This window comes from Pezoporus wallicus, unplaced genomic scaffold (assembly GCF_028554395.1).
Source record: "Pezoporus wallicus isolate ANWC-B61680 ecotype Strahan unplaced genomic scaffold, APGP_CSIRO_Pwel_v1 contig_3858, whole genome shotgun sequence".
In the NCBI taxonomy this organism is placed as follows: Eukaryota; Metazoa; Chordata; class Aves; order Psittaciformes; family Psittacidae; genus Pezoporus; species Pezoporus wallicus.
Genome location: NW_026638754.1, coordinates 1,482,925 through 1,510,680, shown reverse-complemented (window position 1 = coordinate 1,510,680; position 27,756 = coordinate 1,482,925). Strand labels below are relative to the sequence as shown.

The 27,756-nt window shown below is 40.0% G+C and overlaps 1 protein-coding gene across 1 annotated transcript; it reads right to left on the bottom strand.

Annotated features, from left to right (window-relative positions):
* Positions 1–590: 590 nt before the first annotated feature.
* Positions 591–26,855, bottom strand: TES (testin LIM domain protein). The gene is made up of 7 exons (XM_057412191.1): positions 26,831–26,855; positions 15,793–15,878; positions 8,008–8,260; positions 6,603–6,938; positions 3,104–3,319; positions 2,391–2,549; positions 591–1,170 (listed from the first exon to the last, which is right to left on the bottom strand). Exons 2-7 carry the CDS (start codon positions 15,876–15,878, stop codon positions 979–981), a joined length of 1,242 nt encoding a protein of 413 aa, XP_057268174.1. The 5' UTR covers positions 26,831–26,855; the 3' UTR covers positions 591–978.
* Positions 26,856–27,756: the final 901 nt, after the last annotated feature.

Sequence of the window (27,756 nt, the reverse complement as noted above, 5' to 3'; positions counted from 1 at the left end):
ACTCATTTTGCTTTGGTTAAGAACTAAGAACTTACAAATCAAAAGCTTAAGTACGATCCTTTTGCAGAATTACATTCTTGGAAATACATATGTTATTGTGAGCCATGTCCCTCTGACAGAAGGCACAATTTACAAGAACAACATTCATTCAAAAAAACCAAATCAGAATCCAGTTCTGAAAGGATAAGGGTGACACACACTAACATTGGTGGATTTTATTGCCTATTTTTTTTTAAATCTGGGCAAGACCTCCTCCTATATTTTCTCTCCTTCTGCCCAGTATCTGTAAAGTGACACCAATATTTGTAAAATAAGAACTTTTCAATGAACAGTTATAAGAGAAACATGTATCAGCAGTTTTCTGCTGGTACAGAGTTACTTTACAAACTAGGTGTGACAGTGGTTACCATCCCTCAGAACTAATGTGTCAACAAGCAAACAATTGCAGGGAACTTTTTTTTTAAGCTACATTCTCCCTGCATACTTGAAGTCTAGTAAGCAAAACTGTATGAGGTTGTAAAGCTGATCATTTTGTCTAAAGTGCTTGATGAAAGCAGGGAAACTATGAAAATGATAAATTAGTGAAACCAAAAGTGGAAGAGTTACTTTTATAATACAAGAAAAATTGGAGCATTTTCACGTTTTCTTCTTCCATTAGACAAGATAAAGCAAAAAGATCCTTCACGGTGAAGAGCTCCCTTAAAGTGTGTATAGTTCATAGCATTTTTTTTCTTACATTTCTGGGATACAAAGTCATTTGACATAAGAGTCAGGAACAATATTCCAAAAAAGAAAGTATTATTATGTTTAAGAAATTAAGATTACATAGCAAGTTTTAGTCATTCAAAAAGAAAAATCTTTGGGAAAATGCTATTAAACACTTTCAATAACTTTAAATGCCCTGATACTATATATTTTACAGTAGAAATACAAGAGCCTTTGGAACGCAGCAATGCTCGATTCTATGCATGTCTTCTCTTATGACATCATCTTTTTCTTACATTCCACAGAGCAAAAGACCATCCCCTCCACTGGCATGAACTTCTGGCCAATTAGGCACTTGCTGCAACAGGAACACAAGAAGCATTCTTGCGTAGCATGCCAGTTGAAGTTGTTGTATGTCACACGCTGAACTTCTGGATCTATAGCATTATGACAGCCTTGGCAGATCTGTTCAGGAAAAAAATACCTAAATGAAGCATACACATGCTCTTTAGAGTCCCATAAAAGCTGGAATTCTTAAGTGGTTTTGGAGAAGAGAGGCAGGTGTTAAAAGAACCCTTTGAACTAAGTATTTCAATTTTCTTTTATTGTTAAAGCAGAGTTTCTGATCAGAATGCATCTAAGGATATAAAGAAAAAATAAAATGCACACAAGAAGTTAGTTGCTTCTGGGACTAAACATGAACAGTTATATCATGGTTATGATTTCCCAGTGCCCAAATAATGATAAAAACTTGTCATGCCACAGATTTCCATATATTAACCCATACATTTGAAGAGATAACAAATCTTCCTGTGCACTGGCAGCTGTAAAGCAATGACAAAAAAGGTTCCTAGAAAGTCTTAGATATAATTAATTTTAAAATCTGGTTGTCAAAAATTATCATTTAGATCTCAATGTTTTAAAAGGAGGTTAATTTTTAAGTTAATGTTTTAAGAGAAAAAAAAAAGCCTCTCCAAAAGATAAATCCTCATACCTACCTTAGAAAATCATTAACTGACAGCTAGAGGTAATAGATTATCCCTCCATTAAGTATATAAACAGTCTAGATGCACATTATACTGAACTCCCAACTAATAGGTAGTTAATTGGTAGATATGAATGGACCATCATCTCAGAATTCTTCCCATAACTAGGAATCAAGAACTGCCATCCTTACCCAAACTTCTAGCTTGACTCTGAGAGTCACACTCCTTTATAACTCAGACGGTTCTAAGAACAAAGAAACAAAGTACCTAGGTTGCAGTTGCCACTATGGGCTTCCAGCAAACCAGCTGAAGTTGAATCCCACTGGTCACAATGAACTACGATCGAAAGAAACTGAATGTTTAGCAGCATTACTCACCTTCACCTACTTCACTCCTCCCATTACAAAATCCTGCTTCACCGCTAGAGAAGTTCAAGGTACTTTCAGAACAGCCTCCCCCTCACCCACCCTGCCAGTGGCTTTTGTTCAAGTTTATGAATTGACAACACTTGTCTGCTTTTAAGGTTTTTGTTTGTTTTCTTTTCTTCCAAAGGGGAAAAAGATGATTGGCTTGAGCCTAAATTTGCATTCAATTTACATTCTTCAGATACTCCCACACTGGGGGCAAGTAAAAGTTTCAAGCTCCATAGATGTACATTCCTATTCCTTCACAGCACCAACATGTCTGTACAGATCTTACCGCAGCATGGTTTTTCACATAGCAGGGCTTGCAGACTGGCTTGTCATTCACCATTACGTAGATTTCCCCAGCCAAAACGCAATCACAATCAAAACAGCAGAAGTGTTTCAGATGCCAGTTCTGACCTTCTGCTTGTGTATATTCATTGCTGAATATTAGCTATGAGGAAGATATAAACAAGTATTAATGCATGCATTTGAATGGTATTCCTTTAATAAAGCTACTCTCGGGATGTTTCATAATTTCCAGGGAACTCCTGGAAATTCCACCATCTCAAATTATTTCAATAACAAAACCAAAAGCATTCACTTGTTTGACAGTTTCCCAAAAGCCTGTGTTTCATTTACTGAGAGCCAAGAGATGCCAAAGACACCAGGCAGCCTGTTCTGTGTATGCTGTACACGGTGTAATTTGGTAAAATGCTCCCCCTAGTGCCCTTTATGAGGCAAAAACTGCATAACAGAGCACAGAAGAATTTGCACTTACATATTACCTTCTATGTCACTTTGGGCCGCATAAAATCTGCATGAAAGCCAAAATAAACTGGGTCTTCCTGAATGTGGCATGTCTATATCAGTTTCAGTTCCTTGCAGGTACAATCGGCTAAAACTGGTAAAGGCACATGATCTCCCTACACTGAAATATTTTACTAGAAATCATAGTTCTCAGGGGAGCAAACATATGCTAAAACAAAGGACTAGGATATTTCCTACCTCATCACATCCAGCACAGCGAGGTTTTTCACTATCACAATAATGTCTTCCGCAGTACAGATTACCATTCTTCCAGAAATAAATCATGTCTACTAGAAGTTCACTGCAGGTGCAACAGACAAAACAAGCTGGGTGCCACAATTTGTCATATCCAGCACGTTCTGCGTAGACAGCTGGGTCACCTTCTTTCATGATCAGTTTGCAGCGATAGCAGGACTGGAAAGAAGAGATACAATTACAGCAGTTATATATTACAAGCATGTTTAATAATTCCACCTTCCCAGGCTGAAATTGATGAATTTAGCCCCCCGATCAGATGGTAGTGTGGCATGATGCCACATTACAGGTTTGTCTAAGCAATACAAGATGACACACATTTTATTGACACAGCACTAGTGCTTCTCAAATGGATTACTGTAGTTCCCCAAACTCATGTTTCTGCAAGTACAGTTCATTTCTAAAAAAAGCCCAGGCAATTAAAATTCATGTTATGTGCTATAAGCCTTACAGACTCAAGAGCAAGGAGAGAATAATAAGGAGTCTCCAAAGGTAACCAACTAGATTATGACTAGAACACATGACAAGAGAACAGCTGGGCGTAAGAAGATCAAAACGTAACTGCATCACTGGCGAGACAAAAAGTACTGTGAGTATTGCAAACTCATTCTGTGTAAAGCTGTGTTCTAGGGATGCTAGTCACTCATGGCTGTTATCCAACAGTCTGCGAGTAACGATCTTGGGATGGGAACAGCGAGTAGGGAAAAGAGACTATAAAAGTTCATGAACACAGCTACAATACAAATAGTTCCAAAAAGTCCACAGTAAATCTTCTGCCCTACTCCTGCTTACAGAGAGGGTCCTGTCATCAAGTCAAATAACACAGGTGAAAAAAAAATTCTTTACAGTTTAATCACCAATTTGGTATCTCCTGAACTCCAGTTGGTCTGTGGGCTCAGTTGAACATCCTGGGAAGGTTCTCTCTATGATTCACATCACTTCAAGCCCAGCATAAACAGCTGTTTTAATTGCGTGCATACGTAGAAAAAAAAAAACACCAAAAACCAAAACCAAAAACCACACCACAAAACCAAAAACATATAAAGGTTCTCAGCTGAGAAGGGTATTGATCAGATCCCCACACTCGTTTCAGACAAGCACTTTCAAAATATACACAAAGACATCAAAAGGGGAGGAAGAACATCTTGGAACAAGATGAAAGGGGAACTAATGAAAGGGAAAATGAAAATATATATGTACATAAAGCTTTTTGTTTCTCTTTGTAACTTCAACCTCACACTCCACGAGGAGTCGGCTGGGAGGCTTAGTAGTTGTACAGACCCAGATGAGGGCAAGTTGATTCATTTACTTACCATTTGCAATACCCTCAGCCTTGGTGGATAAAAGGTGTATAAAGAGCTTTGCTTCTTTATAAGAAGCAACTATGCTGAATGTAAATTTGTTATTCAGCTTTCAGTCATGGTGAAATAGGTTTGTGTTTGTTTTAAACACAGCAGCAATTATTGCTAGTGGAGACCTGGTTGTTTGTGGTGGGGGGTTGTTTGTTTTTAAAAATAGGTTTAAAAGAATAGCAATCTATTCCTATAGCAAAAAATATTTTTTTCAAGAGATCGTTTATCACAGCTACAGGAATACATGTTTCAGACTCAGTCTAAAAGGCAATGTACAAGAAAATCTGGAGAACAAAGATGCAGAACTAATGGATAGAAAAAAGTGTAGACAAGAATGGCAATTATTCTGCAAGATATTTAAGAGCTTTTCTCCATATTGGTTTATTTTGAACTGTTTAAAAAAAAAAGTTGAGATAATGCTACAGCACATAGCTGAGACTAAGTCACATTGCAGAAATCAAACAAAATTCTTTAACATACCTAAATCCTGATTTTGCCCAACATAAACTCAAAGCTAACAACAGATAAACTCAGATGTTCACTTGCACTATTAAACACTTCTAAGCCTCCAATTCATCACAGTGATGAGATATGCCTGGCCTAAAAAGTAGGACGTATACTCAAGTGCTTGAATAAGAAAAGTCTGGAAGTGATAAATAGGTGTAACGTAGAAGTGAAGCACATTTTGAAATGATTACTCAAGAGGACAGAATGCCTCCTGCTCTTGACTTGAGGTAGTCCAAGACAGCTGGTCAGCAGGGTACAGTGCAAGGAATTTCTGTAGGACTTTCTAAAGGAGGTAAATGAAGAATTGCTGTGGTGAAACTAAGTGATCCAGCAAGAGAGACTGCATTAAGATAAAATGACAGCAACATAATCAAGCCGGGATAAAGTAACTATTTAGTATCTTAGAATCTCCATGACAAGGTAGCAGCAAAGCCAGAGTAACTAATTTTAGAAAGTAACTACTGATAACCAAACGGCACAGCATATCACTGATTGAGGTAAATAAGCATGTTCAAAGCTAAAACTTAAAAGTGCATTTTATATTCCCATATGAATTACACCAGAATACACTGTGTCATAAAAAAAAACCAAAACAACAAACCCCCAAAACTCATACACCACCAAAAAAGAAAGATACCAAAAACCAGCACTCCACAGCCTCCAATAACAATGGATACCCTATTCTACAACCACGTTAACAAGCAAATTTTTATCTCAGTCTAAAACTTCTACATTCATTTTCTGTGAGTAACCTGGAGACAAATAATTTTTCATATGTATAATAGCAACATTCCTGGAAATCAAGTTATAGGAGCTTTTGCCACTCTAAATTGAAGGTCTACCTTCACTAAACTAATATAATGTCACTTCAGTAATCCTACATCTATTTTCTATTTGTAATTGGTAGCTGAGACATGCACTACAGAAGTTAGCAAGTTATGCCAGAAATGCTTTAAGGCTATAGTTTTAGAAGTATCAATGAAGACTGGAAAATTTTACATATCTTATTTTTTGTTTAGCTATTACAAGGCAGAAATCAGATGCCAAAGACAAACATAGATAAGAATATAAAGTGAATATGAAAAAGCAGCTAGTTGAAACAGATGTATGGCTTGGCTTGTTGGACATGGAAAGGTGTTACTTTATATTACTTCTTAGTTTTGTTTAAGTTTAAACGATTTGTCAAGTGGGTAATTTTGGTGCTCTTCCAAGTAAGAGGAGAAAACAAGCTTCTAAAATTAAACTAAACTTTTTAAGAGGAGGAAAGCATAGCCATTAGTCTGCAAGACTAAGTTTCTTGATTATTATTCTGCAAAAAACACCCTGCTATACTACATCTCCAAGCACGCATGTTTTTGCAACAAAGATGAAAAGGTCATCTAGGAAGTTATTTTCTGCAATATACTAAATACAGTTAAAGACCAGGATTCTCTGCAGGCATTCAAGATTTCCAGTTCCTTCTTTCCCTCCCCAGATTTTCCATATTCTAAATTCACAAACAAGTTAATTAGACTTAAATGACCAGGAAAAGCACTGTGATAGTAGTATACCTTCTTGTTTTATCTTTCCTATTTTATACTTACATACTGAGATGTCTTCTGATCTGGGGACTTCTCCTCCATTGCTCCTACAGCAGCTGAGGTACCTCTGTCACCATTGTTCAAATTGCTCTTGTCAGCAGCTCTTGTTTCCACCTCACCAGGAAGCTTAACATCTCCTACACCGAGTGCCTCATTTTTGTATTTCTTCACAAACTGTTCCATCTGTTTAACTTCACTGGGGGAGAGCTCATGGCATTTTGAAGGATCCTGATCATGAGCAGGCAGCTGCTTAGCCAACTGCTTCTTCCTGTACTGCGCGCCTTCTGAGCCAGCAACAGGCTGCTTCTCCTTTGGTAGCATCTGCATATACTGTCTAGCCTGAACCAGAAGGAATTAGATATTAAGATGCCACTTCAACTACATACCCATCCTTTTAGGCAAACATGTGACTAAAATCTCTACTGTTGTTAGCGACAGTCAAATTTGTCAAAAACAAGGTTCTTTCCATAAACATTAAGCTCCTGAAACACAGTAGATGAAGATAAAATACAGCAGATGCATTAACTGGCTTCTTCCCAGAGTAAGAGGCTTTCTTTTAAGCATTTTACAACATGAAGAACAGAGCTATTACTTCTCAGAATAAATAGCATTTACACAGCACCTTGCCTCTTCAAAGAGGCAATCTAAAGCTACCAATCATGAGGATAGCTTTAAAAAAAGTGGAGCTGAAATAGTCTGCCTGGGGCACACAGCCCATTGAAGAAATAATTTTACTTAAATAAAGAAAAAAGCTCAGTTTTAGTAAAGCAAGGACAAGACAACATTCAGTTACCACTTTGAATTTTAAAGTAACCATTGATTTAGATGAACAAAGTTTGGTTAATTCACTGAAAAATGATATTTTGAGGCGTAGGTCAGAGATAATGTAATTCCAGCATGGAACACACAAAACTGTAGTACAGTAAAATAGCAATCAAAGTTTGAAAAGTGAAGCAAAATCCTCAGAAGGCTATCTACCATCTCATCTACTTCAGCTGAAAACATACTGGAAGACAGTTGATCTCTTAGATGTCAGCACTGATCTTGCTCTTACCATATACAGTAAAAGCTATACGCAAGACCGAGTGTTTCCCTTTGCTTTAAACAATGACATAAATTGTTGTGCAGTTAGTTTGTTGGGTGGTGTGTTCCTCCTCCCCCCCTTCCCCTTGTTTCTTCTTTTAAGCCCAAACTCCATGCAAATTTTTCAACTTTACTAAAACAAACAAACAAAAGCCCCAAACAAACAGGTTAGAGAAACTGGGCTCTAGGGGCTTAATAGATAACACTTAATCCTATCTGCAAGGAAGACAATTACAAATGGCAAACTTATCCTTCCAGTAGGCTCTACTTCTTTTTATCTCCCATCAACTCCTGCCTTGAATATGAAGTAGTGACTCTGACTTACAAGAGTCTGATTCTGAACAGGAGGAGCCCACTCGTAAGTCACAGTATTGATGGATATGTTCTTCTTGGCTGGCACTGGGTTAGTCAGTATCATTACATTGCGTTTGTACATGGGAATGCCATCGCTCTTCAGCTTTGCAATAAGGGTCGTGTACTTTGTATCTTCAAAGAGTTTCCCCACTTTCCGATCTTCCTCGTTGCTCGTGAGGACATCATGCTCTTCCTGGCCACATTTGCAGTTGCGGCATATTTTCCTGAAATTTATGGAAACAGCAACAAAGTTACAGTCTCAGCTGAAAATTACATCTGACCCCGGCTGCAGGTGTAGTAAACATCACTGGCAACCCAAAGCCTTGTCTTCAATGCTTTCATTAGAGAACATACAAGTTACTCTGCAATGTGTCAAACACATCTTCAAGATACTCCTTATTTCTCCTGATCTATTATTTACATCTTTGTTCACAGGGATTGCAATCAGATATTTATCAGTCAGCTATGCTAAGGCATTTTGAACATGATGCTATACCATTCCTTCAGTTATATCTCAGTACTGATCACACATGTACATGTCTGTCATCACCTGCCTACCAGATTTAGTATGGTTAGTCACCCATGAGTTAACTTAAATGCATCAATATGACACCACCTCCCCCAGCAATCACTTATTTGGACTTTTTTTTTCTTTCAGATTCTCTTTATATGCTCAGTTACACACACTTATTTTCTTCATATTCACTGTATGCATGATAATTGGTTACCACAGGGTTGCTATCAAGTAGAAACAAATATTTCCTAGAAAGGAAAAAAAATACATACAGCCATATATATAGTGCAATTGCACCAAGATCTATTCAAAGTCAGCATTTAATAAAGAAGATGAAAAAAATGGAAGGCTTATCTGGACAAAGCCTTTCAAACAGCTCTGAACCAAGTCAGAGCTCCTCTGGCACACACTGTAGAAGGAATTCTCACAGATAATATCCTTAAAAGGTAGAAGGCTTTACTTACTTAGATATAAATGGTATTCTTCATATACAACACATTTGAACTCATTTGAATAAAGGATATTAGATGGCAATTTATTACCTTAAGCATAATTTAACAATTCACATATAATAAACAGAAAGTTGGATTAGACAAGCTAGTTTACTATTTCTTAATGGCTTCCCCAGAACTTCAGTTCAAAGCAGTCAAACACAGTACATGCAAATTAGTGAACCTGGATATAACTGAAGGTTGTTATTATAGCCTAACAAAACAGATCAACCTTCAGGATCTCTAGAGTTTGAAGAGGAATGAATAATATTTTATCCCATTATTTATCCTTCACACAAGAAATAACAAACCTACCTATAAACTGCTTCTCAACCCCGCTTGCCAAAGCCCATTGAACTCTAACATTGTTCTACCTCTTGCTTTCTAAAGCCTTGAAGGCAAAACACATACCTTATCTTAAGACACCTAACGAGTACATGACAAATAGAAGCTGCGACTATAGAAGGCAAATTAAGTGATGGTAAAGGAAGAACAGAGAACCTGCACATACCTGACCATGAAATCAGTACACAGCCAGCCCCAAAGATAAACTGGTATACATATGTAGTGTGCACACTGTGGGATACTATCATTTCAGTGTGTGTGATGGATGCTGCTCTGGTCATGTGATTATACAGGTTACTATAACTTATGGTTGCTAAGTTATGAAGCCAACCCCAAACAAAAATAGCTAACTCTGCTATAGATATAAGCCACTCTACAATAACAAACAAAATAAGAACGTTAGGCAGAACAGACTCTGCTTTGCGACACACAAACCTAAAGAGCTCAGTAACTGAAGCGTGTGCTGCCTGACAGCTTGCATGACTTCCAACTCATTTCCGCGACAGGAAAGACATAGAATTTCAAAGCTCATACTGGATCTGGATACTCAGTAAACACCAAGCACTCTGCAATCTCACAGTTTACCAAAACATTCAATCATGAGCTAACATTGCCCCTTAAGCCTAAATGCTGCACTATGCATCTCAAGCTACTACAACATCAAATTTTGCTAAATCTTCAACATTAGTCTAGATGAATCCTTTACCTAGCTAATACTTAAGAGAGTATTTAATACAGTAATAAATCAATTTATATTCACTCTGCTTACCTTTTAAGGTACACATAGGATTATACCTTGTTAACAGCTCTCCATGATGTCTTCTTTGAGATTTAAAATGAGGCAACAGAAACAGACTTTATTTTTGCAGGTTTAGTTCATTATTATATCACAGTCATCACGCAGTTCTATGATGACTATCATGCAGCTACATGCCTCATAGCACACATGCATCTTGAATTCTAACAGTTCATTTGAGCAATAACTTACTAGATATTTTCATCATTTTTTTCAGTTTAATTTTTTAGCAATAGTATTGTCTCTTGACAGGATGTAATCTAATAATATGGGTCAACAAGCTCAGGTAAACTGCTCAGACTCATGCAAGCAAAGTATAGTCGCTGTCCAGAACTGCTCTGCTTGCAAACCAGTTCTCAGTATGCACAATTCATGTTGTGGTCAAGAGCAGCATGACAGCTTGTGCAGCTCTCCTCACCCTGTACAGAATCCAACTGCATTGAAGCAGCATTGACAGCCTGCTAAGACTAGACTGCCCACGATAAGCTGTGCTGGAATTCTTTCCAAGACTTTCACACGTGCTGGAAAAGCCACAAGGCACCTTGGTTTTGTTTATGCTACATCATGAAATGGCTTATCTATTTTCTACTAGTATTCTCTCCAAATGCAGAGCAGCTTTGAGATCCCTTTTCTGTTTCCAACTAGGAAAACACTCTGATGCACTTGCTTTTATCATCCTCAGTCTCACTGAAGGCTTAACATTTTTCACTAATTTCAGTGGCTGTGAGAGATTTTTTTTGTTGCCCTGATTAACAGATAAACACATAGCTGCAACAGAGTACAAGCATACAATTTGTCCTCAGGTCCTTCCTGGGTCCCACTGTGAAAGCTGGCATGGAACTACTGTTCTTTATAATTGCATTGAAAAGAATGAGATATCGCTACTCTCCCCCCACTCCAAACTTACTTAAATAAGAATTTGAGTGTGTACATTTCAGTTTGATGTTATCTCCTTGCTCTTTCATGATTTGCCTACATAGACCTTGCAAGAAGCTGTTACAGGGACCATGTTACAAAACTGCAAGTGTCGTGGCCCTGGCATTGGAGGTTGTGGATCATTAAATCTCCAAATGCAGGAGAAAAAAAATCCAGAAATAATGTGCAGAAAGCTGAGTCACCACTGGTGTCAGCATATCTCAGTAACAATTCGCTAAGCTGTTGTCCTTTCCACTGCTCCCCCCCAAGGCTCCCCTGGATCTCAGCCACATGAAGATGTCTGTACCTTGCTAACAGCCAAAAAATGTTTCCTGTCCTGATTTACAATCCCTTTTCCTGACTAATTTCCAACCCTAAAACATACCCACTTGATATTTAAACACACACAACTCTTCCTACATAGTACCTTTTGCAATTTAGTCATATGTTCTTCCACTAAGCTTCCACATCAGAGTCTTGTTCATTAGTCATTGTCCTTTCTGCTGAAGGGATATGGCCAATTACTTCTGCTTAGAATAGATCAGCTCACCATTTCTTTGACTGCAATACAGCTATCTTACTGAAGTGACCCTGTCTCATTACCTCACATTTACACTTCACAAGTCTGTCTGATAACTTATGCTTGAAACACTCTACATGTGCCAGGAGCATCAGTTGCTATTACTCACACACACACATATATACACACATCTGTGTGTATATAAACACAAGTATATGTATGGACGGAACTATCTCCTTTGGCTCTATCAAGAAGACAGGCAGTGAGAATTTATTCTTCTCTCCATCTGCATTGTCAAAAAGATTTTCCCTTCACTTGAGGACATTCAGCAAGACACCTACTGAAAGAGGTATTAGAGACCCTGCTTCTGTGTTTAGAGCTCTCAGGACTTCAGCAGGGGAGAGAAATTTTCCTCCAGTCAAATCTCATCAATTAGGCAATTTTTTTCCCATTGAAAACATGGAAGATAAGGAGGAAGCTTCAAAATTTGTGGAATTAAAAGTTGCATATCACAGAATTAGTAGACTGTACTTTGCTTCCAGGCCTTGGGTGGGTAGAAAGAGGAAGAAGGTAAACTGGTTCTACTTTCTCTTCCAGGTTGGTAAATTCCTTTGTCTTGGACATCTACTGAAAAAAGGTATCAAAGACTTCAAGTTCCTTCTCCAAAACGTCAACTACTACTCTTGCTTTTTTACATTTTGTTCTATGGAGAGGAAAATTAATTTGGATCATGACCCTTCCTACTCTGGCTTTGCAGTGGCTCCTAGTGACAGGAGGTGGCAGCTGTAAGCAAAGAGAAGCCCTCAACAAATCCCTGGTAAGTCCTGAGGCTTTTGTCTCACACAGAAAGACTAACCTCTTTATATGATTCCTTCTATTACTTTTTCTTTCTATTCATACAGCTATGGTAATTGCAAATACTTTGAACTGTGCCTCGGTACTTGCCTGTCAGTTGTATTATTAGAAAATACTAAAGCCAACTTCAAACTCTCCCTGCCTGGAGGTTGTATTTGTGCAGAGAAGCCAGATGCTGATAAATCATTCCCAAGCCCAAGATTCTTGCCTCCAGAAGCTTTTTAATATCTTGGCACCCACATCAGAGAATTATTGCTTTCCAGTATATGCATGACAAAGATAAATCAGAATCTTTCCTCCTGCTTTTAGCAGCTTTTGACTCCTGCCCCACACCTCCCTCTAGTGGGAAACACGTATCCAAAGAACAAACATGTATTGGAGGAACAGACTGTTACAGCCAGCCTGCCTTGCTAATTCTAGGCTACCAAGCAGTCTGAAAGGAGATAAGGCAGGTAATCACTCAGCAGCTGCTACTGTAGACCGCAGCTGTTGCTGTATTCATTTTGTGTTCAGCTCACAACACTGCAGCTTTCAGAGCTTCAAAATTTAGGAAAAAATTTTGCTAAGGGCCTTGTTTACCACCATTTCTATCCTAGCCTAAATTAACAGTTCTGCACCTATATAACCATTCCACACACTGTGCCAAGAATCATAGCACGAAGTGCTTAAAGCATACTTGTTGGCCCAGAAGAGGTATTTTCCAAACACTCCCAGTATAAAGAACAGTGCAGCAACTCCATGTAAAACCCTGCTACTAAATAGGTATGCTTGATTTTCTTTCCCCACGTGCACTTTCCAGTCTAACTCTCCAAAGGCAGAACTGAAGCTCCTTCCTACAGAAATAAACAAATAACATCTTAGCTCTTTGAGGTACACTAGAGTTGCTACGTATCAAACCAAGAATCATGTGACCTGCTGAAGCTCCTTAGCTCCCGCCAGGAGAGGGCAGTGTCACCTTCAAGACCACAGCCTGCAAACACAACTGCTGCCTCGCTGTACTGCGTCCACCTGAATTTGTGGCTGAAACTGCATTGATGGCACTTGCTATTACTGAGCACTTCTGGCACAGTGTCAAGGCTGCCTCTTTTTTTGATGCTGGCACTGCTTCAGCAAGTAAACTGGGGGTGGTCAAGAAGCTGGGACAGGGCACAGCTGGCTCAACTTGGCCAGAGGGGTACTCCGCATTATCTGATGTCATGATCTAGCAATAATACAGGGGTAGAGGATGAAGGGCAGGGTTTCTCATTTCCAGATTAGACAGTGCATTAAGACTGGCCAGTCATCGATCTGCTGATGGGAGGTCGTGAATTATTGCCTTTGCATCACTTGCTCCCTATCCTTCCTATTGAACCGACTTCATTTTGATCCGTGAGTTTTCTCATTTTTGTTCTTCCTTTCCTCTCCTCCACCATGCTTTGAGGGGACAGGGAACAAACAGCTTTGTGGGTGCCTGGCTGCCGGCTGGGGTCAACTCACCAGTTAATCTTCCCCATAATGTACAATAGTTTCTCTAACTACAATCTCTCTTTCAACACTTACCTTTCACAGATTAGCAATAGTGAAATTGATGACTCAACTTTAACTGATTTTGATAATTCAGGGTTTAAAGACAACACCCTGCCCACTTGTACTATAGTTTGCTTCTAATTAAAATAGAGTTTCAAATTTAAGGCTAATGACTTAGTAAACAGATGGGATCCACCCCTTCAAGTTGTAGATTCTCCAAAATCTCTCTATCAAGCAAAGCACATTAATACATATTTGCTTTTAAAATGGTTTATACAAAACAGATTTCAGACTTCAGATTCACACCCTTACTCTCCCCAGAAGCAGCTCTGTTAGAGAAGCAGCTGTTTTCTAACCCATTCTTGAACTGCCTCAATGGCTAACTTTTCAACGGTTTCTGAGGTATGTGCCACATTTACTAATACAAATACTATTTACTCCTGTGCTCTTTTAATTCCATTTTACTGAAATACCTACACACATTAACTGTGTTGTTTTTTTTTTACTAGTACCTCTACATGAGTCCCCTCAGTGACTGAATGCATACTGAAAAAGAATCTTTCCATAAATTAATGAGTCCTTTTATCTTTAGATGATCATGCTTCTAAAGTGTGTTAGCACTTCTTGCCTCATGCTGTTATTTGTAAGCTGTTTCTGTACCTCCATATTACAGATACATAACCAAGAAGCTATACCCTTATCAACTTACAGAAGACTTTGCTGTAGACTGTTTGCCTGTTTATTTTCTAAACTGAGTCACAGATGCAGTCAAATACTTGGGCTAAGATGTAAAATCTCCTAGGTATGGTCCTGCACCTGTTGCCAGTAGAATGTGAAAACTACCATAAAAAAAACCCACAAAACCCCGTAAATAAAACCCTACTGCAGATACAGTTATGACTGTACCTAAATAGCACTGGTGAAATAGAATCATTTTCATTGCTAGCACATGCTAGAGTATTAACAATCATTTATTTATTCTTATGTCCTCTTCCAAGCTGTTCCCTATGAGAGGAATTCTTTCTTTTTTAAAAAAAAAGAATGGGAATCCACTAAGCTGCATCTTAAAGCACACCTTCAGTATACATCTTACAGTATACATCTTATACATCTTAAAGTATAATCAGTGAACAGGGCTAGCTAGCTGTATGTATTACTGTATAACATATATACATCTTGTTTTACTAAAACAAGGAAGGTCTTAATAGAATACAAAGTTTCTACAGAAGTAATGACATAGAACAAACACAGCAGAGTATTTAGTCCCACTATTACCAACTGGTGTTGGTTTAGGAACAGTGCATCGTCCAAGGGCAAGTACTATCCAACTTACTTGAATTATGACGCCTCTTCACCCCATCTCCCCAAGTCATTCGCAGAGGTGTACAAAGTTTCAACACAGATAAGAATTTTGCCCAGAATCTCAGATCAAAACTTACTTATTTCATCAGGAGCTCAGAATGCATTTTATTACTGAAATAAAGCACACTTCTTCCCTGTCAGCTCTCTTACTGTAAGGACAGAGATGTTTTAACAAACCTACTTCAACTGTTTATTAAGCTAAAGCAAATGCTTCAGCAGAAGCACTACCATTAATTTCAGCGCAGATGAAATGTATGCTCCCGAGTGATTACATACTTAAACACTCTTATAATGCAGCTGAGAAGCCCTGGCCCTGAACCTAGACACAGCTTTAAAGCATCTGAACAGATTAATTGAGAGAGAGAACAAGAGCAGTTACTTACACATTTGCATAGATGTGCCAAGATCTGTAGTGCTGAGTCAAAGCTTAGGAGACATCTGGTGTCACTTACCTCCAGAAATGAAGCTCAAATCCTTCACACTTGTCCTTGCATTTTAAGCAGGGGGCACCAAATCCTTGCTCATGGCCCAAGCCCATCTGTGTACAGAGCAAGATGACTACAGTCAGCTTCAAGAAATACGCTTCAGGAATGATCTTACTGCTGTCTTTATAATCTACAGTCCACAACCAAGTAAAAGATTAAGCATTTGGCTATCATGGTAGAACAATATTTTGGGGTCCACTCACCTTTCTGTTGTACCCACATAAGTGACAGTGTTTGCACAAGCCTGTTGATAGGGTTGAACTAGCAAGCCAAAAGTTAGCACTAGCCAAAACCAAGTATTCTTTCAGTGACTTGTCGTCCCAGCCTGGCTTGATCTGCAAGCTTCACACAAGGGAAGCAGCAGATTCTTTGCAGTCCTTCTTTAGGTCTGTGGCTGTGAAAACACAGCAAGCCAGGCCATAATACCTCAAGTCAAAGCACATTTAATCCAGCTGTCAGGACAAAGTGATTTGTAGTATATGACTTGGCAGAACACAGAAGATCCAGATGTAAACAGATCCCACATTTATATGCACTAACCTGGCCATCTGATAGGAATAAAGAAAACATCTAAGTGATTAGTCTAATATTCCAGGGTATATTTGAGACTACTTTGATAGTGATTGAGAGCAGAACATACCCTTTACAACTATGTTTCAGCTGCACTAATACCAGCTTACTTTCTAAGGAGAAAGAGAAACAGCACAGTTAGCAAAAGCAATGACCATAAAGGATTTTCAAAGGGTTTTACTGTGAAAAGATTAAAAGGACAGATGACAAATTCATAATGCAGAGGAAATATGAGAGAATATTAAAATCAGCACAGAGTAAAGGCCAGGTATCCACACAATGTATCAACACATCAGCAAATTTAACTAATAACCGCTGGAAGTTGAAGGTGAAAAATAGACCCCAAACACCGTAACTTATGCACTAAATTTACAGTTATATGAATATGCTCTTTAAACCTTTGGGAAATGTTGCTCTTAAATCAGATGGATGAATAACCATGGAACTGTGGCCATGGTTGGATATGCAGGCACATGCCCAACATGTAGAGGGGAACCCGCACCCAGTGCTCCAGCAGCGTGAGGAGCACACCCAGTTAGCCCAGAAGGGTAGGCACAGTGGGAAGGGTGGTCATCGCAAAGGAGACAGCTCACCTGCAGTTTATTTTTTACCATGAATGGAAAGTGAACTAGAACTGACTAATCTTAGTTCTGGCAACACTAATACAATGCCAGGGTTAAGTAGATGTGGTGAGAGTTTTATTATTAAGAACTTTGCAATTTACTCTGAGAAGTCATACTACTATTGTTGTATATACAAGGCTATAAACAGCTCAGCCTTCACTGTGGTTTTGTCCAAACTGAAGGACAAGATTATTCACAAGCCACCCGCTCAACACAGAACACGCAAGATGCAGAGAAGACTATGCTTAAAGGTATTTTACAGTTTGAAGGATCATTGCCTCCACAGTCATTAGACATCCCCGAGGAAATTACAAAAAATTTCCTTTAGATTACGGTCAGTTCAGGGAGAAGAGGTATTTTGGCAGTTACTAAGATTCTGCTTGCATCTGCAGGGATGGACAGAGGGACATTAAATTATTTCTTCCCTTCTTATCTAGAAGGGATACAATCCTGCTGTGATCATGGCCATACCTTTGTGAGCCTAAGGGCTTAAAAGAAGTTCATATGCTATAGGTGCTAACCTGAAGCCAGACCAGTAGGCATCTAAAATAAACATAATTTTAAAGATTCAGTTCTCTTTCATAAATTACATTTTTGTTTATATTGGATACATAAAGCTAGTGGGTTAATAGATATTCATCTCCATTGAAGACAGGCATTTACAGGGGTCTTCTCATCAAGAGCCTCGCCATACACACACTGTACATCAGAAGAAAACAGAGCACTCTTGAGGAAGGGTTGGCCAGGATGTTCTCTAAAGAGGAAAAGGAAGCTAAACCAAACACAAAACAATCACCTATTTTTGTTTGGCTGGTTTTTAAGTTCATCCTCGCTAAAAAGCTCTTAAACTAAAAATGTGTTTGCACTGCCATAAAAAAAAACAAAAACAAACTAACCAGCCTGATGTGAAACAGAAATGAGATGACCTTTCTATATGCAAGGTCTGGTTTGACCTTTGGACCTTTTTCTGGAAAAAGTTTAGCTCAAAACTAAAGGGCACATCGAGAAACAAATTAGATGCGATTCCAGATGGCTGCACAGCCCCTGCCTTTGTTCTGACAGAAAACTATATGGTTGCTTCCCAAAAATACAGATAAAAGTAACAACAGCACACTCTGCGCTTCCGGGTTCTACTCTATCTGAAGGTCAGTGCATATCAAATATTCCTATATGTGCCTGTAATGGCACCTCCTTCAGTGATAAGGAACTATCAGCCTCAGAAGTGACTATTTCTTCTTCAGCAGCCAATTCTGCTGTAATCAGGGAAATTCAGAATGCCTAAAACTACAATGCGCTTCATTGCTGCTGCCTACATCTATTCCCCAGACCTTCTGGCCAACTCCATGCTGGAGCACCCAGAGATGCAGAGCAGGCTGAGCACACACTTGAGCAGGATCGCATGCCTTAGGACAGGAGGGAATTCAGCTTTCCCCATAAATGGAATTATGGGAGAAATGGCACAGATAGGTCAGCTGAAATACTGCCAGAAGAAGGTCCCTGCCTGTCTACTGCCATTAATTTTCATTTTACAGCAAAACCTTTCCAAAGCCATCTGATATTACTAACATAAGCAATACAGATCTAAATAGTTTGAGTGCAGAAGATGATATAAATATGACTGAAATCATCCATTCCATGCTCCTTTCAAAATTAAATAGACCTCAAGGGCAAAGTATTTCAAATTGTTACAGGTAAGTGAGAATTCGTGAAAGACTGACCTGTTTCAGTTCAGACTGGAATCCAGTGTCAGTAGGTGAATGTCTTTGCATTACGGAACCATGCATAGAGGCTTACTGTCACCTTAAAAACCCAAATGGTCCCATGCAAGTTTCTAATGCCTTGCTCAGGAGAGGCACAGCAGTTGCGATGAAATTGTTTAAACCTGGCTTATTATAAAGGCTTACTTTTAAGTTTATTGAACATGATAAAGAATGAAAGTCCAACGACACTAATTTAAACCTACAGTTGAAGTCCTACTTCATTGCAATTTTGAATACAAATACTGAAATTAGTATTGTCTATAAATACATCAGACTTCAGAGACCATCAGACAATAAAATATCTCCCCACATGGAGTGCTAAGAATAAAAAAATATCATGGATGTCAGTTTAGTCTGCAGGCTGATACAAATGCAACTATATTTTGTCAGCTACAGTTTCTCTTACATGGTAAAACATGATAAAACAGACAAATTTCTCCCTGTGTAGAACAAACAGTACCACAGTTCACAGGGCTGGTAGGAAAAAACCTAATGTGATGAATGGAGGATTAGTTCTTTTAATAGTTAAGAAAGTGTAATGGCACAGAAGTCAAGAATATTGTTGACAGTTATAAGAAAAACAAAGATAAGCCCTAAGATATCTTGGATGAATTAAAGCATAAGACAAAGCAGTAGTTTTTAAAGCTTGTCTGTACTTGCTTTTAAAGTATAGATTATTTTAAGTTGAAAGAGTGCTCTGGAGGTCATCCAATTGCCCACAAAGAGCAAGTGCAGTGAAACCTTATCTATCCAGGGCCCTGTCCAGATGCAGGTACAACAGCCTATTACAATGCTGCCAAGAAAATCCGTATGTTTAAGCAGAATTTCCTCACACGGCAACTTCTGTCCACTGTCTCTCGGTATTATCACTGTGGGTGACTGAAGTCCAGTTCTGTCTTTTCTATTCTCTCACACTAAGCAGCTAGGCACTAACAATATAGAGAGTATCCTGACAGAGTTCCACCAAAAGTCTTAATAGTTACCATTTAAAAGTCATCAGGCCAAGCACAAATAAAGCTAGCTGCTCTGACCTTCCTGCCCCCTTGCAAAGGAGCTCCTGGCATGCAGCAGTAAGAAGGTAAGAGGGCTCTGTTAGAAAATGCAGAAGCTCCATTTGGCATTTCCAGGTCTGCCTCCCACCAGATTTCTTTCACCACCTCAGTCCCACCAAATAGGGGGACTAACTCAGGTCTTGGGTGCCTTTTCTTCCTGCCCATGGTGGGAATCTTGTAGCACCGCACAGGCAAGCTGTATTAATCTTTCATGATGCCACAGACAGCAAGGCACAATACCATTACCTAGCCTCGGCAGAAGATCAGAAGTTTTTCCACTGTTTGAGACACCTCCAGAATTTGAAAAGTTGTGGCTATACAGTAAGAAGGCTGTCATTAGTGGGCAGTGATAATTAATAGTGAGCCCCAGAACAGACTTAAATCCTCTTCACAGTTCTTTTTTGTAGATCTTTCTCTCCTGTGCCCTTGAGTGCTCCAAGAGCAGATTTGAAGAGACTAAAGTTATTCTTGGATTTAACAAAATCCCAGGAATCTTCTGGTTTCAGAATTACTTAATTATTGATCTGTTTCAATGTTTGAAGATTCTCAACAAGTGATATTTTTTCCCCATTCCGAATGTAAACTTGAGAAAAGCACCTATACAGCACAACAGAACAGATTTCTAGCATATCCTAATGTACTTCAGGAGCTTCCAAAGAAGTGAAGGTAACGCCAATTATGGAAAAAAAAAAAAAGGAACAGGTTAGAACAAGGCACATTAGAAAACTCATGTGTTACACATGCTTTATTACCAAGACCTGATCTTGTATCACTATATCTGTACCAGGTACGTTTATATCTGGACAACGCTTACTTCTATAGACACTTTATGAGAAGACAGGAAAAGTTTCATCTGTAGTGAAGATCAATATCCCACAAACCACTCTATGTTTTTGTTTAGCATGTCTATTAAAACTGATGGCAAGTCTGTCCTAGCTTTTTTTAAATATGCATTTCAATTTAGGGAAAAGGTTGACTGGAATTACGATGTAGAAGTTTGGATAAGGAAGAAAAGGATGCCAAAAAGGAGTTGCATCCAAGAAAAATATTTGAGAGATGATCCAGGCAGGATAGGCAGAAGAATAAATCAAGGAGCTTCAGCAGTGTATGATAGCACACAAGTACTTAGAATTTATTTTATTGTGATGTCTTAAACTAAATATCAAACAGCTTAGAATATAAATATTTAAGACGCTGCTACACAGTCCACTGTCAAAACACCAACAGCTATTAAAGATATATCAGCTGGATAGAAAACAAGTGGTGTTTATTCACAAAGTTCAGTCTTGCACTAGCTAAGTTTGAATGCAGCTGACACCCACTATAAAACTGTCTATAAAACTAATAAGCACTACCCATCACCCAATGCTGCAGAGGCATTTTCACGATACCTGCCATATTTTGTTTTGACATCTGTGCTCTTGCCCAGTTTTATCTTTCAATATGTTTTCAGAAGCAGACCTGGAAATCTACACACTCTCTTTATTAGTACCTTAAGACATGCATGAAAGTGCATGGGGTATTTTAGCCAATTCTTTCAGAAGCCGCAGTTAGACAACCTCAGATTGAAAGCAAGGCACAATGGAAGGGTTAGGCAGACTTAAAAAACAAACAAATCAACAACAGCCCAGAAACACATGGAATTATCTGATGTAATCTGGAACTGTCATGACAGAAGCCTCCTTGCTTCCTTGACTTGTTCACTTGACCAAGTCTAAAACTAGATAAGAGGTATGACAAGCTTACATCTTCACAGCCTTACTCTTCCTACAGGCCTCACTGACTCTGCACTTCAGCAGAACGTATATATCGGGTGAGGCTTGTTTGGTTTTTTGGTTTTACATACACACCCTTCATAAAGCATATACATACACACACAGATCCTATACACATGTTATAGATCTATGTAAACCAAACATGCATACCTAACTAGATTGTAAAATAAAATATATACTGTACTGTATTTCAAAATTGTAGCATCTACCCCATTATACCTGTACGCTTGCTAGGAAGAAGCCTTTAATTTGCAGGACATGCATATACTTTCATGAGGTAAAAAAAAATATGTTTTGAAGCAACTTTTAGCAATAAAATTTCACTCACAATGCTCAATATTATTATTTTACTTAGAGGAAAGGGAAAACGTTTCTTTTTTTTTCCAGGAATACTTGCAGAATAAAATCTTTGTGGCTTTAGTGACAGAATACTCCAAGTTAAGCTAATTTTCCATCTCATTGTTTAATACTTGGCTTATAATTACGCCATATCAAAGAAGGTTTCACCTGAACTTAGAAGTTATTCAAAGAGTTTCCTGGCCTGCTATTCAGGCATTCTGTGATATTTTATGGTCAAACACCTGGGGAGTACTTTTTCCACAGTAAAAAAAACCCACATGACAAAAAAAAAAAAACCACAGAACCAAAGGATCCCCAAAACCGTGAAAATTAAAATTAATTTAGCGTTGCTGTCTTTGCCAAGCTGATATCCAGGCACGTCAGCAGGGGTGCACATTCAGCTTGGTGCTCCAGAAGAACTTTTTTTTTTAAGAGGCATTTAAGAGGAAAAAAACCAAAAAAATATCCCACCACAACATATGCAGGAAGCAATTACTCAGTTTCTTTGTTAACAAAACTGAAGTAGCTCCTCTTATCACCACACTTGTCTTTATTCTTCTCTGCAAAACTCACCTATGAATACAATTGCATTTCTTTGATCTTACTATACATAAAGGGGGGGGAAGCTCTACTATTGTGGGTTTCCATAGCAGCAACACCAAAACAAACAGTGACCTCAACAGGAAGCACAGGCCAGCAGATAGCAAAAATCATGGTTTGCAACACATGAAAAGTTGACTTTGCACCTATATGTACTATATTCATTATTTATTTACCAAAGAGCATTACAGAGCATTAAGTTGACTTAGCTATGTCTAGAGCACTGGTGTTTGGTTGCCACCCTAACAGATCAAGCCAAGTCAAACCATAGGAAAAGAACCATGTAGACATGCCATACTGGAGAAGTTGCACCACTTCTTCCCCAGATCCTCTGCCCAACTCCACTGCAGTCAAAGTTCCTTTCATAAAGCAAGTATCGTACTGTGAAAGCTTATATATAACACACTCAGTGCCAGATTCTTTTATTCCCCCTAGTGAAGCATGAGACCATGCTGCCAGCAGGACTGTGGAGCAGGACTGTGACCTACTGATTCATTTCACCAAGTTCACAGGGGTGACAGACAGGGCAGGAATCCAGACTAGCAGGACTTTGTTCTAACAGACTCTTCAACAAAAAGCATTAAATCTTCACTTTCCCTATACCCTCAAAGCAAGGTTTGAGAACACAGTGTATATTGTATTTGGGAGAAACAGTGGTCTGTTTGTTGCTCAAGTACTTTTCAAGCTGGAGCTGCTGTTTTCAGGCTTCAGCTCTGTCATGTCTTTTTATATACAAAGATATCTTCATGATCCTGAAATGCAAATTCAATTCCTCTTGGAAAAAAAAAAAAAAAAGGAGAAAACTGCATGGTCTTAAAATAAACTTCCCATCCCCTTTAAAGGGAAATTTTAACAGACATTAAAGTATGAGACTTAGTATTCACATAGTAGCTAAAAAGACTGCCTTGCAACTATGTTTTCCCACACTATTCCCTAGCTAGGTGTTTGCCCGTCCTTTTATACCTCTTCGAAGGATGGTAACCTGAACACAAAAAGGTTACACATTATTCCACATACATGCATACATTCTGCATATAATCTCAGTGCTGAAAACTCATTCAGAAGTTTGTGCTGCAGACTGTGGTTGTCCAGAACCCAGGATTCAGACCAAAAGACATCTGGCTATACAGTAGACTTGCTTCTTCCAACCACTTCTGAAGATGGCAGGATGAGTTTCATGACTGTCCTGGGTTCAGCAGTAGCAGTCATTTTTCTTCTTCTTAGTAGCTAGTGCAGTGCTGTGTTTTTTACTTAAGCCTGAGAACAATGCTAATAACCACAACGTTGTCATGGGCTTAAACCACAACAATGACACAAAAGAAACCAAACAGAAGTTATGTCAAAAGTATGAGCTGCATTAACTGTGTCTCCACTTAAAGGGTATGTTGCATAGGACTGCTACTTTTCTCTCACAAGACAGAAAATAGATAAGCTGTTCGGTGCTGAAAGGATGGGCTAGAAACTGTGGCAGGTGGGGCAGTAGTTCTTCCTGCTGAAGGGCAGGTAGGTTGGTTGAGTCTTAGTTGACTTGTACTGGAGGGGAAGCAATCCCCGTCAGATGTACTGTGCGAGAATTGTTAAGTTTGGGAGAAAAACTACAAACCTGAGCCATTTCAGAAGTGCATTTTCTCCTCATAGAAACCCAGACAGATAGATACAAATGTACAATTCACGTATACATGCATGGTTTTTTTGCCAACACAGTACCAGCTCCTTGAAAACCAACAGCAGCTTTCCAAAGAGACAATGCAGAAACTCACAATTGAAGAATGGACTCATGGGCTACTGACAACTGGAGGAATCTTAGAAATGCCACATAGGAAACTTTATCCCTTAAGTTTTCTAGAATCAGAAAAGAATCCATTATATTACCCTGCACAGTCATACATTAGCAGTTCTGGGCAGGGGAAAAAAAAAATTCCTACAGTATTAGCTGATCATATAACCCTCCACACCACACACTGCTCCACTGGACATTCATTTACCCCTGCTCTGCTGAGCACGAGGGTTACCACTTCTAAACTCAGACTTTGAGGTCAGTAGAGCATGGTAAATGCAACGTATCTGGGGACTGTGTCAATTCCCTCTTTCTCCTGCCCCGTGTTCCTGGGACTTCCTACCCAAAAGGCACGTTAGCCACTCACTAGTCACTAACATCTACCTCCATGTGCCAGACCGTAAATAGGTGCAAATTACTACAAAATAATAAGCAAATATAAAGGTAACAAGCAGATTTTGTAAAAGGACTTGTTATCTCAGCCCAGCTGCAAAACAAAGATAAGGGTGAGAACCACAGCATGTTGTTAAGTAACTCATTACTGCTGATGGACTAAAAAGTCTGACATGGACATCTCCACCTTAAGACAAGTTTCTCTTAAAGGCCAAGTAGATTACTAGTTTTGATGAACCGACTGGAAACTTCTCAGAATTTTCTTCCACCCTTCAAGAAAGAGGGAGTTGGGAAAAAAAAAAAAAAAAAAGAGAGATGTTAAAGGAAACAAGCTGGTTAAGAACAGAAATTAAAGGACAGAAACAGAAGACATGCAGCTATTGCAGATTTGAATCATAGCATAGTTAGGGTTGGAAAGGACCTTAAGATCATCTAGTTCCAACCTCTATGCCATGGGCAGGGACACCTCACACTAAACCATGTTACCCAAGGCTCTGTCCAACCTGGCCTTGAACACCGCCAGGGATGGAGCATTCACAACTTCCCTGGGCAACCCATTCCAGTGCCTCCAGTGCCCATCCCAGTCCAACCCATTCCAGTAAAGAATTTCTTCATTCATTCCAGGGTGCAAAATTTGAAGAAGTTTTTATGAAGTAAATATCAGGAGTCAAAAAAGGAAAGGATTTAATACTGAACACACTCTCTCCTTCTGGAATTTAACAAACATTCAGTGAACAAGCTCCATGACACCATAAAATTTAAGTTCTAAATTATGCTTAGAAAATACAAACAAATAATTGAAAACCTTGTTTTTATTACATGCCAGCAGTCATGCAAGGGAAACAACCCTGTGCACACAACCACCTTCTAAAAACAGTGATAATACTTAGCTACATCCGTCAGACACACACTGATGGCCTAATGTTGACTGGGGAATAAGAAAGTTAGTTTCTCTAAATCAGGACCCTCATTGAGATAATCTTATGTGGTGACATTACTTGGGGAAAGTTACAACTCAGAGCTAACCTGCTTCACTAGGATTGAGGCCTGACTTAACAGGTAGCCTTCCACACTTTACAAATGAGTCAGTTCCCATGTACGAGTCAGTTTCTAGCCTGCAAGTCAGAAAAGCACACAGGTATAGAGGAGCGCAAATGCATACTTTAAAACAACTTAATACCCTTAAACATAACAATTCAGGAATACAAACCACGCATGTCCATACAATATGCATTTCAAATTACTAGTTTCTATACACCAATAAGTGTTATGTACACATTTAACCCATGTTCACATACAAAATTCCTTCTGCCTTTATTAAACAGTGCCATAACAGATACAACAAAGAGGCTCTTGCTAAAAGAAGTCATCACTCAAGTGCTACATTTAATTTGCAAAAGAACTAGAAGATTTAGAGATGTTCCCACTTGAAGTCGGTTTTACATATGAAATTTTAAATGGTGAATTTTGGAAGGAGAGTTAATACAGTTGGATTACCTATAACTTCCTATTACTTATCCTTCACTTCTTGCCAGTTTGACTCCAAACTAGTCAATATGAACATGAAAGAGGAAAACGAGCCCTAAATTTCAGTCTCAGGAAAGTAACCCCCACAAATGCTGACAACACATTTGTAATGAGCCAATCTCATGAAAAATCACAGATTAACCCTCAGCATATCCACAGACATTTTGGCAGCAGGCAACTTCGGTTTCACGCACGCCGAAATACACAGAGCATATACCTGAATACAACTATTAGACCTCAGGGGGGTTGAGGGAGGAATTCGTGCTTTTACGTGCATGACAAGGCAGGGATAGGTATCCGCTTGGCTACTTGCGGAACAACTGCGGCGTCTCAATTAAGGCGAGGAGCGGGGAGACGCCTTTTGTTCCGTTTGAGGGTAAGGCACCGGAGATCGTTTCGGTCGTAGCTCCCCAGCCCCGCACCGACCCCCTACCCTTGAGATGGGGCGACGGAACAGCGGGGAGGGGCGCACCGCTCCGCGCTGAGGTGGTACGAGGGGGACACAGACGTGAGCCAGCGGAGCGCCGCTCCCCGCAGAGGGAGTGCCGGCCGGCGCGGCAGGTAACTCTGCGGGCAGCTCCCTCCTTACCTTTTTCACCTTGCTCTCCAGGTCCATGCTGGCTGCCGTCGGGGCGCTGCGGGCGGCTCACCGGGCGGAGCGCGGTGCTGCACACGGCGGTAGAGCGGCGGCACCACCGCACCCGCCGCCGCTCTCAAACTTCCGCTGCCCTGCGGTAGTGGCTGCAGCCGAACAAAGGCAGGGCGGCAGCCAATCCCCGCCCGGCCCCCAACGGGCCGCCAGCCAATCAGCGGCCGCGCCCTGCCCGTCCTGTCCCATCCCGTCCCATCCCGTCCCGGTGCCGGCCGGGGGGCGCGGGCCGGCCCGGGGTTTGAGTCACCTTTGCCGGGTGATAGGGTCATGGGGAAGGCGTTCGCTGAGCCGCGCTCACCTCCAAGCGCAGGCGCCTGGAGGCGGCGTGCCTCTCTCGGGAGGAAAGCAGAGTCCATCGTGTCAGACTGCAATGGTTTACAGACATGAGCGGGAGGGGGAAGAGAGCGGCTGAGCCCTTGCCTTGCCGAGATTGTACCCACACCCCCAGCGACCCCCTGGGAAGTGCCATGTCTACAAGGGTTGGGTCCCAGCCTCCACCTTCCTTTGGCAGCCCCGAAGGCCGCCGGGCGGTTGAGCTGCGCTAGGCATCGGATGGACACATCCTAGTAAAACCAGTTACAAAGTCACCGTTGTAGGGCTGGGCTCTGGTTGAGCCAGTGGAGGAGCTCTGGTTTTGCCCATTTGCTATGGGGGTGGTGGGGAATGGGACTGCTGTGCAGGGTGACCCCGGCAGAGGTATGACAGCAGCAGGATCCTGCTGCCCAGCCCAAACCCTGAGACTGAGTAGAACTGCTCTTTGAAGCCAGTTTCGTGGCCTAATTCTTCTCCCTTTCACCTCCATAACATCTGGAGGAAATTACTAGTTTTGCCCAAGTGGATTTACTTTCACCCGAATCCACTCA

Coding starts and splice junctions, on each gene's coding strand:
- TES (XM_057412191.1), bottom strand. CDS start 15,878: ATGGGCTTGGGCCATGAGCAAGGATTTGGTGCCCCCTGCTTAAAATGC. Junction 8,261..15,792: donor TTTGAGCTTCATTTCTGGAG/GTAAGTGACACC, acceptor CATAAATTTCAG/GAAAATATGCCGCAACTGCA. Junction 1,171..2,390: donor ATGTGAAAAACCATGCTGCG/GTAAGATCTGTA, acceptor TTTCCTGAACAG/ATCTGCCAAGGCTGTCATAA.